The following is a 14,261-nucleotide window of genomic DNA, read 5'->3' on the forward strand; positions in this document are numbered from 1 at the left end:
GCCTTCAGGCTTCTTGGGTGTCCAGATCTCGAGGTTCAAGTGTGACCCCCAGCTCCTCTTGGTCTTCTCGACTCCCTCTTTCTCGGCCTCCATGCCTCAGGTTGAAGCTCCCCGCAGTTCCCACTGCGTCCGATAGAACCACCTCTGCCCTGTAAACTCTGTCCTATAATCCCCACAGCTTTGCCCAGTAACCTATGCACCATAAGCTTCTGCTTTGCCTATAAGCTATGGGTAATATGGGTCCCTATGGGCCTCCTATGGGGCTCTATGGGATCCTATGGCGCTCTATGGGGCTCTATGGGGCTCTGTGGGTTCCTATGGGGCTCTATGGGGCTCTGTGGGTTCCTATGGGGCTCTATGGGACTCTATGAGTCCCTATGGGGCTCTATGGGGCTATGTGGGGCTCTATGGGATCCTATGGGGCTCTATGGGGCTCTATGGGTTCCTATGGGGCTCTATGGGTTCCTATGGGGCTCTATGGGACTCTGTGGCACTCTATGGGTTCCTATGGGGCTCTATGGGTTCCTATGGGGCTCTATGGGACTCTATGGGTCCCTATGGGGCTCTATGGGGCTATGTGGGGCTCTATGGGTTCCTATGGGGCTCTATGGGATACTATGGGGCTCTATGGGGCTGTGTGGGGCTCTATGGGGCTCTATGGGTTCCTATGGGGCTCTATGGGACTCTATGGGTTCCTATGGGGCTCTATGGGTTCCTATGGGGCTCTATGGGACTCTATGGGTCCCTATGGGGCTCTATGGGGCTATGTGGGGCTCTATGGGTTCCTATGGGGCTCTATGGGATACTATGGGGCTCTATGGGGCTGTGTGGGGCTCTATGGGGCTCTATGGGTTCCTATGGGGCTCTATGGGACTCTATGGGTTCCTATGGGGCTCTATGGGTTCCTATGGGGCTCTATGGGACTCTATGGGTCCCTATGGGGCTCTATGGGGCTATGTGGGGCTCTATGGGTTCCTATGGGGCTCTATGGGATCCTATGGGGCTCTATGGGGCTGTGTGGGGCTCTATGGGGCTCTATGGGTTCCTATGGGGCTCTATGGGACTCTATGGGACTCTATGGGTCCCTATGGGGCTCTATGGGTTCCTATGGCGCTCTATGGGGCTCTATGGGGCTCTGTGGGTTCCTATGGGGCTCTATGGGGCTCTGTGGGTCCCTATGGGGCTCTATGGGTTCCTATGGGGCTCTATGGGACTCTATGGGTCCCTATGGGGCTCTATGGGTTCCTATGGGGCTCTATGGGGCTCTGTGGGTTGCTATGGGGCTCTATGGGTTCCAATGGGGATCTATGGGGCTCTGTGGGGCTCTATGGGGCTCTATGGGTTCCTATGGGGATCTATGGGACTCTGTGGGGCTCTATGGGTTCCTATGGGGCTCTATGGGTTCCTATGGGGCTCTATGGGACTCTATGGGTCCCTATGGGGCTCTATGGGGCTATGTGGGGCTCTATGGGTTCCTATGGGGCTCTATGGGGCTGTGTGGGGCTCTATGGGGCTCTATGGGTTCCTATGGGGCTCTATGGGATTCTGTGGGGCTCTATGGGTTCCTATGGGGCTCTATGGGACTCTATGGGTCCCTATGGGGCTCTATGGGGCTATGTGGGGCTCTATGGGTTCCTATGGAGCTCTATGGGACTCTATGGGTCCCTATGGGGCTCTATGGGGCTATGTGGGGCTCTATGGGTTCCTATGGGGCTCTATGGGATACTATGGGGCTCTATGGGGCTCTATGGGGCTGTGTGGGGCTCTATGGGGCTCTATGGGTTCCTATGGGGCTCTATGGGACTCTTTGGGTTCCTATGGGGCTCTATGGGTTCCTATGGGGCTCTATGGGACTCTATGGGTTCCTATGGGGCTCTATGGGACTCTATGGGTCCCTATGGGGCTCTATGGGGCTGTGTGGGGCTCTATGGGGCTCTATGGGTTCCTATGGGGCTCTATGGGACTCTATGGGTCCCTATGGGGTTCTATGGGGCTATGTGGGGCTCTATGGGATCCTATGGGGCTCTATGGGGCTCTATGGGTTCCTATGGGGCTCTATGGGTTGCTATGGGGCTCTATGGGTTCCAATGGGGATCTATGGGGCTCTGTGGGGCTCTATGGGTCCATATGGGGCTCTATGGGTTCCTATGGGGCTCTATGGGGCTCTGTGGGGCTCTATGGGATCCTATGGGGCTCTATAGGACTCTATGGGTCCCTATGGGGCTCTATGGGATCCTATGGGGCTCTATGGGACTCTATGGGTCCTTATGGGCTCTATGGGTTCCTATGGGGCTCTATGGGTCCCTATGGGCTCTATGGGACTCTATGGGTCCCTATGGGGCTCTATGGGGCTCTGTGGGGCTCTATGGGTTGCTATGGGGCTCTATGGGGCTCTGTGGGGCTCTATGGGATCCTATGGGTCTCTATAGGACTCTATGGGTCTGATTGGAGGAGCTGGGTCGCAGTAACCTGAGGAAGACTCTATGGGGCTCTATGGGATTTATGTGGGTCTCTATGGGTCTCTATGGGATTTATAAGGGTCTCTATGGGGCCCTATGGATCTCTGTGAGATTTATATGGTTATCTGTGGGTCTCTATGGGTCTCTATGGGATTTATAAGGGTCTCTATGGGGCTCTATGGATTTCTATGAGACTTATATGGTTCTCTGTGGGTCTCTATGTAATTTATATGGGACTCTGTGATCTCTATGGGGCTCTATGGGATTTATATGGGGCTCTATGGGATTGATACGGGTCTCTGTGGGGCTCTATAGGTCTCTATGGAATTTATATGGGTCTCTATGGGATTGATATCGGTGTCTAATATATATCATTGATATCTGATTCTAATATGGCCCCACTGATCCCAACATGGCCCCATTGACCCCAATATGGCCCCGTTGACCCCACTGACCCCAATACGGCCCCTTGGCCCCAGTGCCCTCATTAATCTCCAACATCCCCATTGACTCCAATGTGACCCCATTGATCCCAATACCCCACTGACCCCACCATCCTCAGCGTCCCCATCATTCCCCATGACCCCATTGAGCCCAAGGTCCCCTATACCCCCACGCCCCCATCATCCCAATGACCCCATTGACCCCCACATCCCCCTCCTACAACTCACTGTCACCAGGACCCCCCCATTTCCCACCCCAAAATCTACCCACAAGTGACACAGCACCCTCAGCCCATGTGGGGTGCCACCCTATAGGCCCACAACCCCATAACCTCAGCCCCCACCCCAATGGTGGCCCAGCTCTGCTTACAGGAGCTCAAAAACCCCACAACCCCATAACTACCCCATGACCCCAAAGCCCACCATGCTGTAGTGGGTGGTGCTGGACAACCCCATGGAGATAATATGGGATCCCAGCCACCCCATGGAGACAATATGGGATCCCACCCACCCCAATCCTTTGTCACCCTGTATAGTTTTCTCACCCCTTTTTTGGGGTTCTTGGGGGTCATTTTGGGGGGTCCATGGTGTCATTTTGGGGCCGGGAAGTGGGATGTGGGGCAAATCAAGGGGGATCTGAGCCTGCCCTTTAAGGGGCAAATTAAATAGGGTTAAAGGCAATGAGGGGGTATGGGGTAAAATAAATGGATTTGGGGCCATGGGGAAGTTGTGGGTCCAATAAGGGGGATGTGGGGCTCCCAATGGAATCAAGAGGGACTTTCTGGGGCAAATTAAGGAGGATTTGGGGCTCCTGTTGGGGTCCATGGGGCCATTTTGGGACCAAGAGAGGAATTTTGGGGCCACCATTGGGAGTCATGGGGACATACTGAGGCAAAAAGGGGGGATTTGGGGCAAAAAGTGGGGATTTGGGGGCAGATGAGGACATAGGGGTGCCCATAGGGATGATCTGGGGTAAGTCTTGGGGTATTTGGCACTTCTGGGGCTGTCAGTGGGGATCATTGGGGTCCCCCCACCCTATTGAAGTTGTGGGGGGTGGGCAGGGATAGAAGGCAGCCTCTGGGGGTCCTCAGGAGCGCAGCAATGGGGCAGTGGGGCACAGTGGGGCCCCATATCCCTCCCACCCCCCTCCAAGAAGAAGCAGCCATACAGATTTTATGGGGTTTTGGGGTGGTTTTGTTATCCTTTATTTCCATGACCCTCAATGACGGTAATGGGGGCTCCGGGATCGGGACCGGGACCGCCTGGAATGGGGTAGAAAGAGGATGGGGGAGTGGGGGGTTAGCCCCACTGTGAGACCCCCAAGTGTGGGGTGAGACACACAAGTGTGGGGCACCCCCCACAAAGCATGGGGGGGGGTCACTCACCTCCTGGACGAGCTGTACTCCCGACCTATAGGGGGGATAATTCAGGCTCAGTGCCCCCCATCCCTATTTCCACCCATCTTCCCCCCAATAAAACCCCATAGATTTCACCTCCCCACCCCACATATTCCTAAATGGGGGTCTGAGCCCCCCAACTCACTGTATCGTGGTGATGGGGACCGGCTCTGCCTGCTGTATTGCCTCTCCCATTCCTCCCTCTCCTTCTCACGCCGTTCCCTCTCTCTGCCAGCAGAAAGAAAACCCCATAGATGTGGGGGGGGGATTCCCACCCTATAGATGTGGGGGGGATTCCAAACCCCAAACTCTATGGGGTGATGTGTAGGGCTCACTTCATCCGGATCTTCCTCGCCATGGCTCGTAGCTCATCCTCACGCTCCTATGGGGGAATAAGGGGAGTTGGGACCCCCAAGTTGGAACTTTGGGGGGTGTGGGACCCCCTATGGGGTGCAAGACCTATAGGGTCACCCAAAGAGCCCCATAGTGTGACCCCCGCTACAGGGCCACGTGGAGACCCCAAATGTCCTCCCTATGGGGTGTGGGCTCCTCTCTATGGGGTGTGGGCCCTATAGGGCCACGTGGAGACCCCAAATGTCCTCCCCATGGGGTGTGGGCTCCTCTCTATGGGGTGTGGGCTCCTCTCTGTGGGGTGTGGGCCCTATAGGGTCACCTGGAGACCCTAAATGTGACCCAATGGGGTGTGGGCTCCTCTCTATGGGGTGTGGGCCCTATAGGGCGACCTGGAGACCCCAAATGTCCTCCCCATGGGGTGTGGGCTCCTCTCTATGGGGTGTGGGCCCTATAGGGCCACGTGGAGACCCCAAATGTCCTCCCCATGGGGTGTGGGCTCCTCTCTATGGGGTGTGGGCTCCTCTCTGTGGGGTGTGGGCCCTATAGGGCCACGTGGAGACCCCAAATGTCCTCCCCATGGGGTGTGGGTTCCTCTCTATGGGGTGTGGGCCACGTGGAGACCCCAAATGTCCCCCCCATGGGGTCGTGGGCCCCTACCTGGCGCTCATGCTCCTGCTGCAGCATCTTCTCCTGCGCCGCCTTCTTGTCGGCCTTGACTGCAGGGGAAAGTGTGGGGTGAGGGGGGGGGGAGAAGGTTGGGATTTAGGGGGGGCAAATGTGGGGTGGTTTGGGGTTGGGGGGTAAAAGTGGGAGGGGGGGGAAGTTTGGGGCTGGGGGTCAATAATGGGGGGTATTGGGGGTGAAAGGGGGGGTTGGGACAATAGTGGAGGGGGTTTGGGGTTGGGGGGGGCAACAGTGGGATTTGGGGAGGTAAAAGGGGGGGTTCAGGGCTGGGGGGGGGGAAATGAGGGGCTTTAAGGGGGGAAATGGGGGGTTTTGAGGAGAAAAGTGGAGGATTTTGGGGGTTTGTGGGGATCCCTGGGAGGAGTTGGGAGCCCAAAGAGGCTGTTTTATATGGGGAGGGGAATTGCTAAGGGGTGGGGGGGGAGGTCGTTGGGGGGGGGGGGTGTTATTAAGGGGGGGTGTTATTAAGGGGGGCTCACACTGTCGGTTGAGAGCTTTCTGCATGCGCAGCTTCAGCTTCTCCTGTGGCGTCAGTTTGGGCTGCAATGGAAGGGGGGTGTCGGGGGGGTGGGGGTGCGAGGGTCCCACAAAGCCCCCCCCCCCCCCAATTTACCTTCTCCCACATCCCCCCCCCCCAGCTCACAGCATGGCATCCAGACCCCCCCCCCCCCCCCACAGCAAAAGCCTACCCCCCCCATGCCCCATATACCCATTATTTCATTGAGTAGGGGATTTATTAAGGGGGTTGTGGGTTTATTGTGGGGGATGTGGGTCTATTAAGGGGGTGGGTGTTGCTGTGCCCCCCCCCCACCATCAATTGGCATCTCCCCACCCCAGAACCCAGTGGGCCCACGAGCAGAACCCAGTGCTGCTCTCATCCCCATTGGGGGTAAAGGGGTGGGTGGGATATAATGGGATGGAATGGGGACAATGCATTGTTTTGGGGGGGGGGTCCCGGCCCTCCCCCAGCCCCATGGGACCACCACGGCGTCCCTCGGGCTGCGCTGCTGTGGTGTGAATGAAAGAGAGGCGACCTTCAATTCTTACTGACTTTGGCAGCTCCCGTCTCTTTACCAGCAGACGCGTCCGCCCTACAACGCAATATACAACAAATAACCCCAAATTATAGCCAAAAACCCAACAAATTTCCCCAAACTGGCCTCAATTTTGGCTCACTTTTTCAGTTTCTCCCCCACGGCGGGTGATGCTGTGGGTCTGGCTGCTTTCTCTCGTACAGGGGATGCTGATCTGCTGGGGGTCGGCGACACGCTGCCGCTGCTGCTGCTCCAATGGCGGCTGGAACGGCCACCACGGCGATGGCGGTCAATGGAACGGGAGCGGGACCTGGGGGGCATTGGGGGAGGGTGGTGGGGGTCCAATCAATTGGGGTTTCATACCAACATGGGGTCTTCCCAGTTGACCAACCGGGGTCATAACCCAACATGAGGTCTATCCCATTGACCAACTGGGATCATGGCCCAACAAGGGCTCTTCCCAGTTGACCATTTGGGGTCACATCCCAACGTGGGATCCTCCCAGTTGACCAGCTGGGGCCTTGGCCCAGTGTGGGGTCTTCCCAGTTGACCAGTTGGGGTCACAGCCCAACATGGGGTCTTCCCAGTTGACCAACTAGGGTGATGGCCCAACATGGGGTCGTCCCAATTGACCAGCTGGGGTTATGGCCCAACACGGGGTCTTCCCAGTTGACCATCTGGGGTCTTGGCCCAGTGTGGGGTCTTCCCAGTTGACTAGTTGGGGTCTCAGCCCAACACGGGGTCTTCCCAGTTGACCATCTGGGGTCTCAGCCCAGTGCGGGGTCCTTCCAGTTGACCAACCAGGATCACAACCCAACATGGGATCCTCCCAGTTGGGATCATTGCCCAACACGGGGTCTTCCCAGTTGACCAACCAGGTTCTCATCCCAAAGCCGGGTCTTCCCATCCAACCCACCCCCATTCCCACCCCACACCCATCGCGGGATGGCAGGACGCACCGTGAACGCCGCCGTGAGCCGTAGCGATGCCCCCTGTCCGGTGAATAGGAGCGGGATCGGCGCCGGCTGTCGCGGGACCCCCCTCCGGAATAACGACGGCTGCGGGAGCGCGAGCGGGAATAGCGGCGGCTGCGGGAGCGGCGGTAACGGCCGCAGCGGTAATAGGGGCCAGCGCGGTGCGAGCGGGAGCTGGAGCGGGAGCTGGAGGATGAGGAGGAGGATGGCGAGGAGGAGGAGGACGAAGAGCGTCGCCTGGAAGGGGGATGTGGGGTCACAACACAACGAGGCGGCCACAAAGACCCTCAGGAGATGATGTGGCCCCAAAGACCCTCCAGATCCAATGGGATGGCTCCAACTCAAAGACCTCAACCTAAAGAAACTCAGTGAAGACCCGGCCCCAAACAAAGACCCCCCAGTGCCACGTTCCCAAAGACCCTCTAATCAAGACCCAATGCCACAGCCCCAAAACCATCCCAATCAAGACCCAATGCTACAGACCTAAAGACCCAATCTCAAAGACCCTCCAGACCCAGTAGCATGGCCCTGAAGAACCCCACCCCCCAAAACAAACCCAATGCTGTGGCCCCAGAGTCCCTCAAGACCCAACACCCTGGCTCTAAAAGCCCTCCATTCAAGACCCTCTACTCAAGACGTAATCACAAAGACCCTCGAGACCCAACCCCAAAGATCCTCCACTCAAGATCCACTGCCACAGTCCCACAGACCCCTCAAGTCAAGACCCAATGCTGTGGCCCCAAAGACTCTCTACTCAAGAGCCAACCCCGAAGACCCTCAACTCAAGAGCCAACCCCAAAGACCCCCCAACCAAGACCCAACCCCAACCCCAACCCCCTCCACTCAACCACCAACGCCGTGACCCCAAATTCCCTCCCTCAATCCTCGACCCCATAGCGTTACCGACCGGGACGAGGCGCTATGACCTGCGCTGGCGCTGCCCTGCTGCCCCACACGTGCTTTGCCCGGAGCGCCGGCCTTCCCAGCAATGCCAGCAGCTGATTGAGCAGAGGCGGCCTCCTCATCGCTGCCCCCAAAGCTGGTGATGAAGGTGATCTTCTCCTCGTGGCCGGGGGATGGGGAACGGGAACGGGAGCGCGATTCCGAGGTGGATTCTGAGGGGGAGCTGAGGAGGGAAGGAGGAATGGGTTGGGGTGGTGGGAATGAGGAGAGGTGGGATCCCCCCTCAACTTGATTGGGGGGTGGGGAAATGGGATTGGGGGTGCTGGGGGGGCTCACCGTTTGTATGGGTCGTATGTAGGGCTGTCCCTGCGCGCGTAGCTGTGGGGAAAATGGGGGTTATAGGAAAGGGAAGAGAGGAAGGGGAGGAAATGGGGGGGAAGGGGAGGAAGTGGGGGGGGAAGGGGAAAAAGTGGGGGGAAGGGGAAGAAACGGGGGGGGAAAGGGGAGGAAATGGGGGGGTAGAAGGGGAGGAAATGAGGGGGAAGGGGAGAAGGAAGTGTGAAAAGAAAGGGGTGAAATGGGGCTGTGGGGAGCAGAGCACAGTGCTCACCTCGGGGGGCTGATTTTTCTCCCTTTGAGGCGTTTCTCTCTGAATTCCCTCCTCTGTCGACGTGAGCGGCGGCCCTGCGAGCACCCCACAGCTCATGGGACCCCATCCCAGAGCCTTTGGGATCCCCCAGAACCCCAAAGCTCAGTGTGGGGAGGGGGGTGATGGGGCAGAGCTCCTCACCGAGTACATGGCCTTCTCCTCCTCTAAAGCTTTGGCATTTTTGATCGCTTCTGCCTCTTCTTTGTCCTTTCTCAGCATCCTACCCCAAAATTGAGACCCTCAGACAGTCGCCCCAACCCCCTCTCCCCCTCTCTACCTCCAAAACCCCACATTTATTATGGGAAGGGGGGTGGGCCTACCGGACGAAATCCCCCTCAGCCATGCCGTAGGTGGTTGCCTGCTTGTTGAGGTCGGCCACCTGCTCCTGGTTCAGCTCATCCACATCCACCTCCACGTCTGTGCAGGAGGGAGAGCAGAGTTCAGCCCCCACCCCAATAACTGGAGTCACACACACACACACACACAGGTAACTGGACCCCCTCCTCATACCGATATCAGGGATCACCTCATCTTCATCCGTGTTGCTGTCTTCCTCGGAGTCTTCCTCATCGCCGCGTTTCTCTGCTGCGTTCTCCAGCTCAGCCACGGTGCTGTCCTCGTACGTGTACCCAATGGACGCCTTCTTCTCTGCCAACCTACAAACAGCGTCAATCCATACAACCCAATCTTCCCAGTCCACCCAGCCCAACACTCATCCCAGTAGACCCAACCCAACCATCCCAAGAGACCCAAACCAACCATCTCAGTTGACCCAACCCAATCACCCCGTTCAACCCAACCCAACCATTGTCCCAGTCCACCCAACCCAGTTTAAATTTCCCCAGTTAAACCCCCACCATCCCTCCCTCCATCTTCCTGGCGCTCACTTCTTTTTCTCATCCTCGTTGGGTTTCTGCAGCCCTCCATAGAGCTCATCAATGTAGATCTGGTAGAGGCACTGCTCCTCCGAGACTGCAGCAGGTTGGGGGGGCGGGGGGGGCAGAGGGGTAGATTTGTGGGTAAGGGTCATTTGGGGGGTGGGGGGTGGTAAGGAGTGTTGGAAAGGGGTTTTGGGGGAGAACAGAAGAGGTTGTAAACTGGGAGGGTTTAGGGAGCGAGAGGGTGAGGAGGATGGTTTTGGGGGTAAAGGGGGGGATAATTCTGGGGCGGGGGCATGAGGGATGGGGGCAAGAGGACCATTTTTGGGGTGGAGGGAGCAGCTGGGGGGGTAGGGGGGAGCAGAAAGGGAGGTTTGTGGGATTGGAGGGTGAGGAGAGCAATGATTTGGGGATGAAAGGAGAAGTTTGGGATGGGGGGACAGGTAAAAAGGTGGTTTTGGGGGGTGGGGGGGCTTCAAAAGGGGAGTTTATGGTGTTGGAGGACCTTGAGGAGGGCAGATTTGGTGGGGAGGGGGGGGGCTGACGATTCTTGAGGCAGGGAGGCAGAAAAGGGGCAGTTTTGGGGTCAGGGGATAGAAGAAGGATGGTTTTTGAGGTTGGGGGGGGGATGTTTTGGGGCCGAGGGGCACAAAAGGGGTGGGGGGGGGGGTGGGGGGAGGTGTAAGGAGGATGGGTTTTGGACTGGGGGCACTCACTGCCCGCAAAGTCGTTCTGCACCAGCCCACGGTAGCGCTCGTAGTTGCATTTCCTCTCATCAGATTCCTGCTCGGGGGAACTGGAATGGGGCAGATTTTGGGGTTAGGAACCGAGGGGGATCAACAAGGGACACTAAAAGGATTTCAGCCCCCCCCTCACCCCTCCATATCACACTTTGATTCCCAATCAAACTCAGGAAGGGAACGATCTCATTCCATACCCACCATTGGGGTTCAGGGACCTCCTGGGATCTCAGTGCACTGAGGAGCTGTGAATACCCCCCCCCTTCTTAAAAATAACAACCAAACGACCCCAAAATACTCCCCAAAAAGCCCAAATCCTTACACGGGGTTGAGCAGCGGGGGGGTGTACATGGGGATGTAATCCAGGTGTGCCCTCACGTCAAAGCGGTCGATCATGTTGTTGGTGTCCCCCTGCCATGGCATCCTGTATGGACACATGGACAGGTCATCAGTGGCTGACCCCAAACTTTGAGGGACCCCAAATCCCAAAGATCCACCCCAAATGACCCCACGGGGTCCCCAGATACCAAAGGGGGAGAAAGATGTCCCCAAAGGACACCCAAATCCCAAGGACTCGGCCCAATGATGTCCCACTTACGTCCCCATTTGGTGTCTTTAACGACGACCCCATAATGACCCCAATGAAACCCTTACAAACGCCCCCAGGATGTCCCCATGATGCCCCCAGTGACATCCCCATGATGTCCCCATAGGTGCCCCATCACATCCCCAAGGATGTCCCAACAATGTGCCCATGAAGTCCCCAGTTATATCCCAATGATGTCCCCATGGATATCCCCGTACTGACCCCATAACATCCCTACAGCTGACCCATTCCATCCCCAACTATATTCTTATGTATGCCCCTACACTGTACCCATAATGACCCCACAACGTCACCCATGACATCCCCATGGCTGCCCCCACCACCATCCCAATGACGCTGCCATATTTGTCCCCAGTCACACACCAACAGCGTGTCCATGGATGGCCCTGTGACATCCCCCATTGATGTCACCAACAACACCCCAATGACGTCCCCATAACACCCCCACAACGTCCCCCATAACACTGTTCCCACAACATCCCTCAAGATGTCCTTATGGATGACCCCAATGGTGTCCCCATGGATGTCCCCACAGGGTCCCCATGGTCCCATTATGGACGTCCCTCATGGCATCCCCAACAACACCCCAATGCTGTCCCCATAACACCACAACACCCCTACAACATCCCTCGTGATGTTCTTATGGATGATCCCAATGGTGCCCCCATGGATGTCCTCACAGCGTCCCTATGGCCCCATTATGGATGTCCCCCATTACATCCCCAACAACACCCCAATGCTGTCCCCGTAACACCCCCACAATGTCCCCCATAACACCCCCAACATCCCTCGTGATGCTCTTATGGATGTCCCCATGTGATACCCAAGTGTCCCCATGGCCCCATTATGGATGTCCCCAATGATACCCCATGGATGTCCCCACAGGGTCCCCATGGCCCCATAATGGATGTCCCCAATGGTGTCCCTATTATGGATGCCCCCACAGGGTCCCCATGGCCCCATTATGGACACCCCCCACAACACCCCCAACATGTCCCCATACCCACATGTTAACGGGGCTCTCAGCTGCCAGCGCCACGGCCGAGTCCAGATGCACCTTGCAGGCCCTGCCGTGCACCTGCAGGAACTGCGCCGGGTCCTTTTTCTGACAAAAATACCCAAAAAAAGGCATTTCTTGGGATTTTATACCCAACATGACACCAACGCCACCCATCCCCCCCCCACACACCCCATTTTCCTCCTTTTTTACCTCCATTTCCTCTTCTCCTCCATCATTTCTCTCTTCCCCCCCTTTTCCCCCCTTTTAACCCCCCATCCCCCCTTTTCTTCCCTTTCAAATCCATTTCTTTCCCATTTATTCCCTTTTCTCCCCATTTTTCCTCCACTTCTTCCCTCAATCCCCCCCATCTCGCCCACCTTTTCCTCCCCATTTCTGCCCCAATTCCCCCCATTTTGCCCCATTTTCTCCTCATTTTCCCCCCATTTTCCCTGCACCTTCCCCCATTTCTCCTACTTCTTCTCCCCATTCCTTCCTTCATTTCCCCCATTGATCCTCCCTCCCACCCCCATTTTCCTCCCTTTTATCTCCATTCTCACCCTTTTATCCCCATTTTCCCCCCTTTCATCTTCCTCTCCCCATTCTGCCCCACTTTCCTTCCCATTTCCCCCCATTTTTTCCAGCCATTTCCCACCCATTCTCCTCCCCATTTCCCCCTCTTCCTTCCTCATTTTTCCTACCCCTTCCTGCCTCTCATTCCTACTCTTTCTCCCCCTTTCCCCCTCCCTTTCTCCCCCTTTCCCCCTCCCTTTCTCCCCCTTTTCCTCCTCCTTTCCTCCCCCCTTTTCCCCCCATTCCTCCTCCTCCCTTTCTCCCCCTTTCCCCCTTCACTTCTTCCCCCTTCCCTCCTCCCCTTCCTCCCCCTTTCCTCCTCCATTCCCCCCCCATTCCTCTTCCTTTCCTCCCCATTCCTCCCCCTTCTCCCCCTTTCCTCCTCCTCCCCCTCCTCCTCCCCCATTCCTCCTCCTTTCATCCCCCCTTTCCTCCTCCATTTCTCCCCCTTTCCTCCTCCATTTCTCCCCCTTTCCCCCTTCATTTCTCCCCCTTCCTCCTCCCCCTCCCCCATTCCCCTTCCCTTCCTCCCTCATTCCTCCTCCCTTCCTCCCTCTTTCCTCTCCCTTTCCTCCCCATTCTCCCTCCCTTCCTCCCCCATTTCCTCCTCCCTTTCTCCCCCTTTCCTCCTCCACTTCCCCCCCCATTCCTCTGCCCTTCCTCCCCCTCTCCTCCTCCCCCATTCCTCCTCCCTTCCTCCCCCTTTCCTCCTCCATTCCCCCCCATTCCTCTTCCTTTCCTCCCCATTCCTCCCCCTTTTCTCCCCCTTTCCTCCTCCCCTCCTCCCTCCCCCATTCCTCCTCCCTTTTCCCCCCTTTCCTCCTCCATTTCTCCCCCTTTCCCCCTTCATTTCTCCCCCTTTCCTCCTCCCCCATTCCCCTTCCCTTCCTCCCTCATTCCTCCTCCCTTCCTCCCCCTTTCCTCTCCCTTTCCTCCCCATTCTCCCTCCCTTCCTCCCCCATTTCCTCCTCCCTTCCTCCCCCTTTCCTTCCCCCTTTCCTCCTCCATTTCCCCCCCCATTCCTCCTCCGTTTTCCCCCTTTCCTCCTCCCTTTCTCCCACCCACCCCTTCCATTTCCCCCCTCAACTCCTCCACCTTTCCCCTTCTTCTCCCCCCATCCCCCCCCCCCCAACCCCCAAACCTCCCCCCACGAACCCCCCCAGCAGTGTCTCCCACCCCCCCACTCACAATCTTCTCATAATACTCCCGACGCCTCTCAGCCCTTTTCTTATAGTCCACCATCATCCCACGCAGTTTGCGCTCGTGTTTCCTCGCCTCGTGCCACATTGTGCTGCCAAGGCTGTGGGGTGGGATAGGGGTCACAATGGGGGGGGTTATGGGTCACGATAGGGGGGAGGAGTGGGGAAGGTTATGGGGCAGGTTTGGCTCTTGGGGAATGGGGCAGCCCTGGGTTGGAGGATGGAGAAGATGGGGGGCCTGGGTTGGGGGGGGTGAAGATGGGGGTCATGGGTTGGGGGGGGAGAAGATGGGGGTCATGGGTTGGGGGGTAGAAAAGATGGGGGTCGTGGGTTGGGGGGGGAGAAGACAGGGGTCATGGGTTGGGGGGGG

General features: G+C 57.4%; 1 protein-coding gene across 9 annotated transcripts; it reads right to left on the reverse strand.

Moving 5' to 3' along the window:
• Positions 1-4,073: 4,073 nt before the first annotated feature.
• CLASRP (CLK4 associating serine/arginine rich protein) lies at positions 4,074-14,036 on the reverse strand. Of its 9 annotated transcripts, none has more exons than XR_014937658.1 (20): positions 13,881-14,036; positions 12,130-12,227; positions 10,838-10,939; positions 10,492-10,571; positions 9,785-9,869; positions 9,408-9,553; positions 9,218-9,314; positions 9,039-9,117; positions 8,859-8,932; positions 8,585-8,626; positions 8,253-8,471; positions 7,331-7,582; positions 6,514-6,681; positions 6,385-6,428; positions 5,817-5,877; positions 5,311-5,369; positions 4,635-4,681; positions 4,445-4,527; positions 4,288-4,312; positions 4,074-4,164 (listed from the first exon to the last, which is right to left on the reverse strand). XR_014937658.1 is itself a non-coding variant. In XM_085524955.1 (20 exons), the coding sequence occupies exons 1-20, from the start codon at positions 13,977-13,979 to the stop codon at positions 4,122-4,124; spliced, it is 1,899 nt and encodes a 632-aa protein (XP_085381081.1). In that variant the 5' UTR covers positions 13,980-14,036; the 3' UTR covers positions 4,074-4,121. The 9 variants fall into 9 exon arrangements, 2 of the variants coding, with proteins under 2 accessions (XP_085381081.1, XP_085381082.1); XR_014937661.1 differs by having other exon boundaries at positions 6,389-6,428; positions 7,331-7,700; XR_014937660.1 differs by having other exon boundaries at positions 7,331-7,700.
• Between the last annotated feature and the right edge of the window lie 225 nt (positions 14,037-14,261).

The sequence above is a fragment of the Coturnix japonica genome, chromosome 28 (assembly GCF_054131305.1).
Source record: "Coturnix japonica strain WE chromosome 28, WE-NBRP24, whole genome shotgun sequence".
Taxonomy (NCBI): Eukaryota; Metazoa; Chordata; class Aves; order Galliformes; family Phasianidae; genus Coturnix; species Coturnix japonica.

Excerpts from the sequence above, each read along its gene's own strand:
- CLASRP (XM_085524955.1), bottom strand. The coding sequence starts at position 13,979 with ATGTGGCACGAGGCGAGGAAACACGAGCGCAAACTGCGTGGGATGATG. Across the intron at positions 6,429-6,513 it reads GTGGGGGAGAAACTGAAAAA|GGCGGACGCGTCTGCTGGTA; the intron begins GTGAGCCAAAAT and ends ATTGCGTTGTAG. Across the intron at positions 4,528-4,634 it reads GCGAGGAAGATCCGGATGAA|AGAGAGGGAACGGCGTGAGA; the intron begins GTGAGCCCTACA and ends TTCTGCTGGCAG.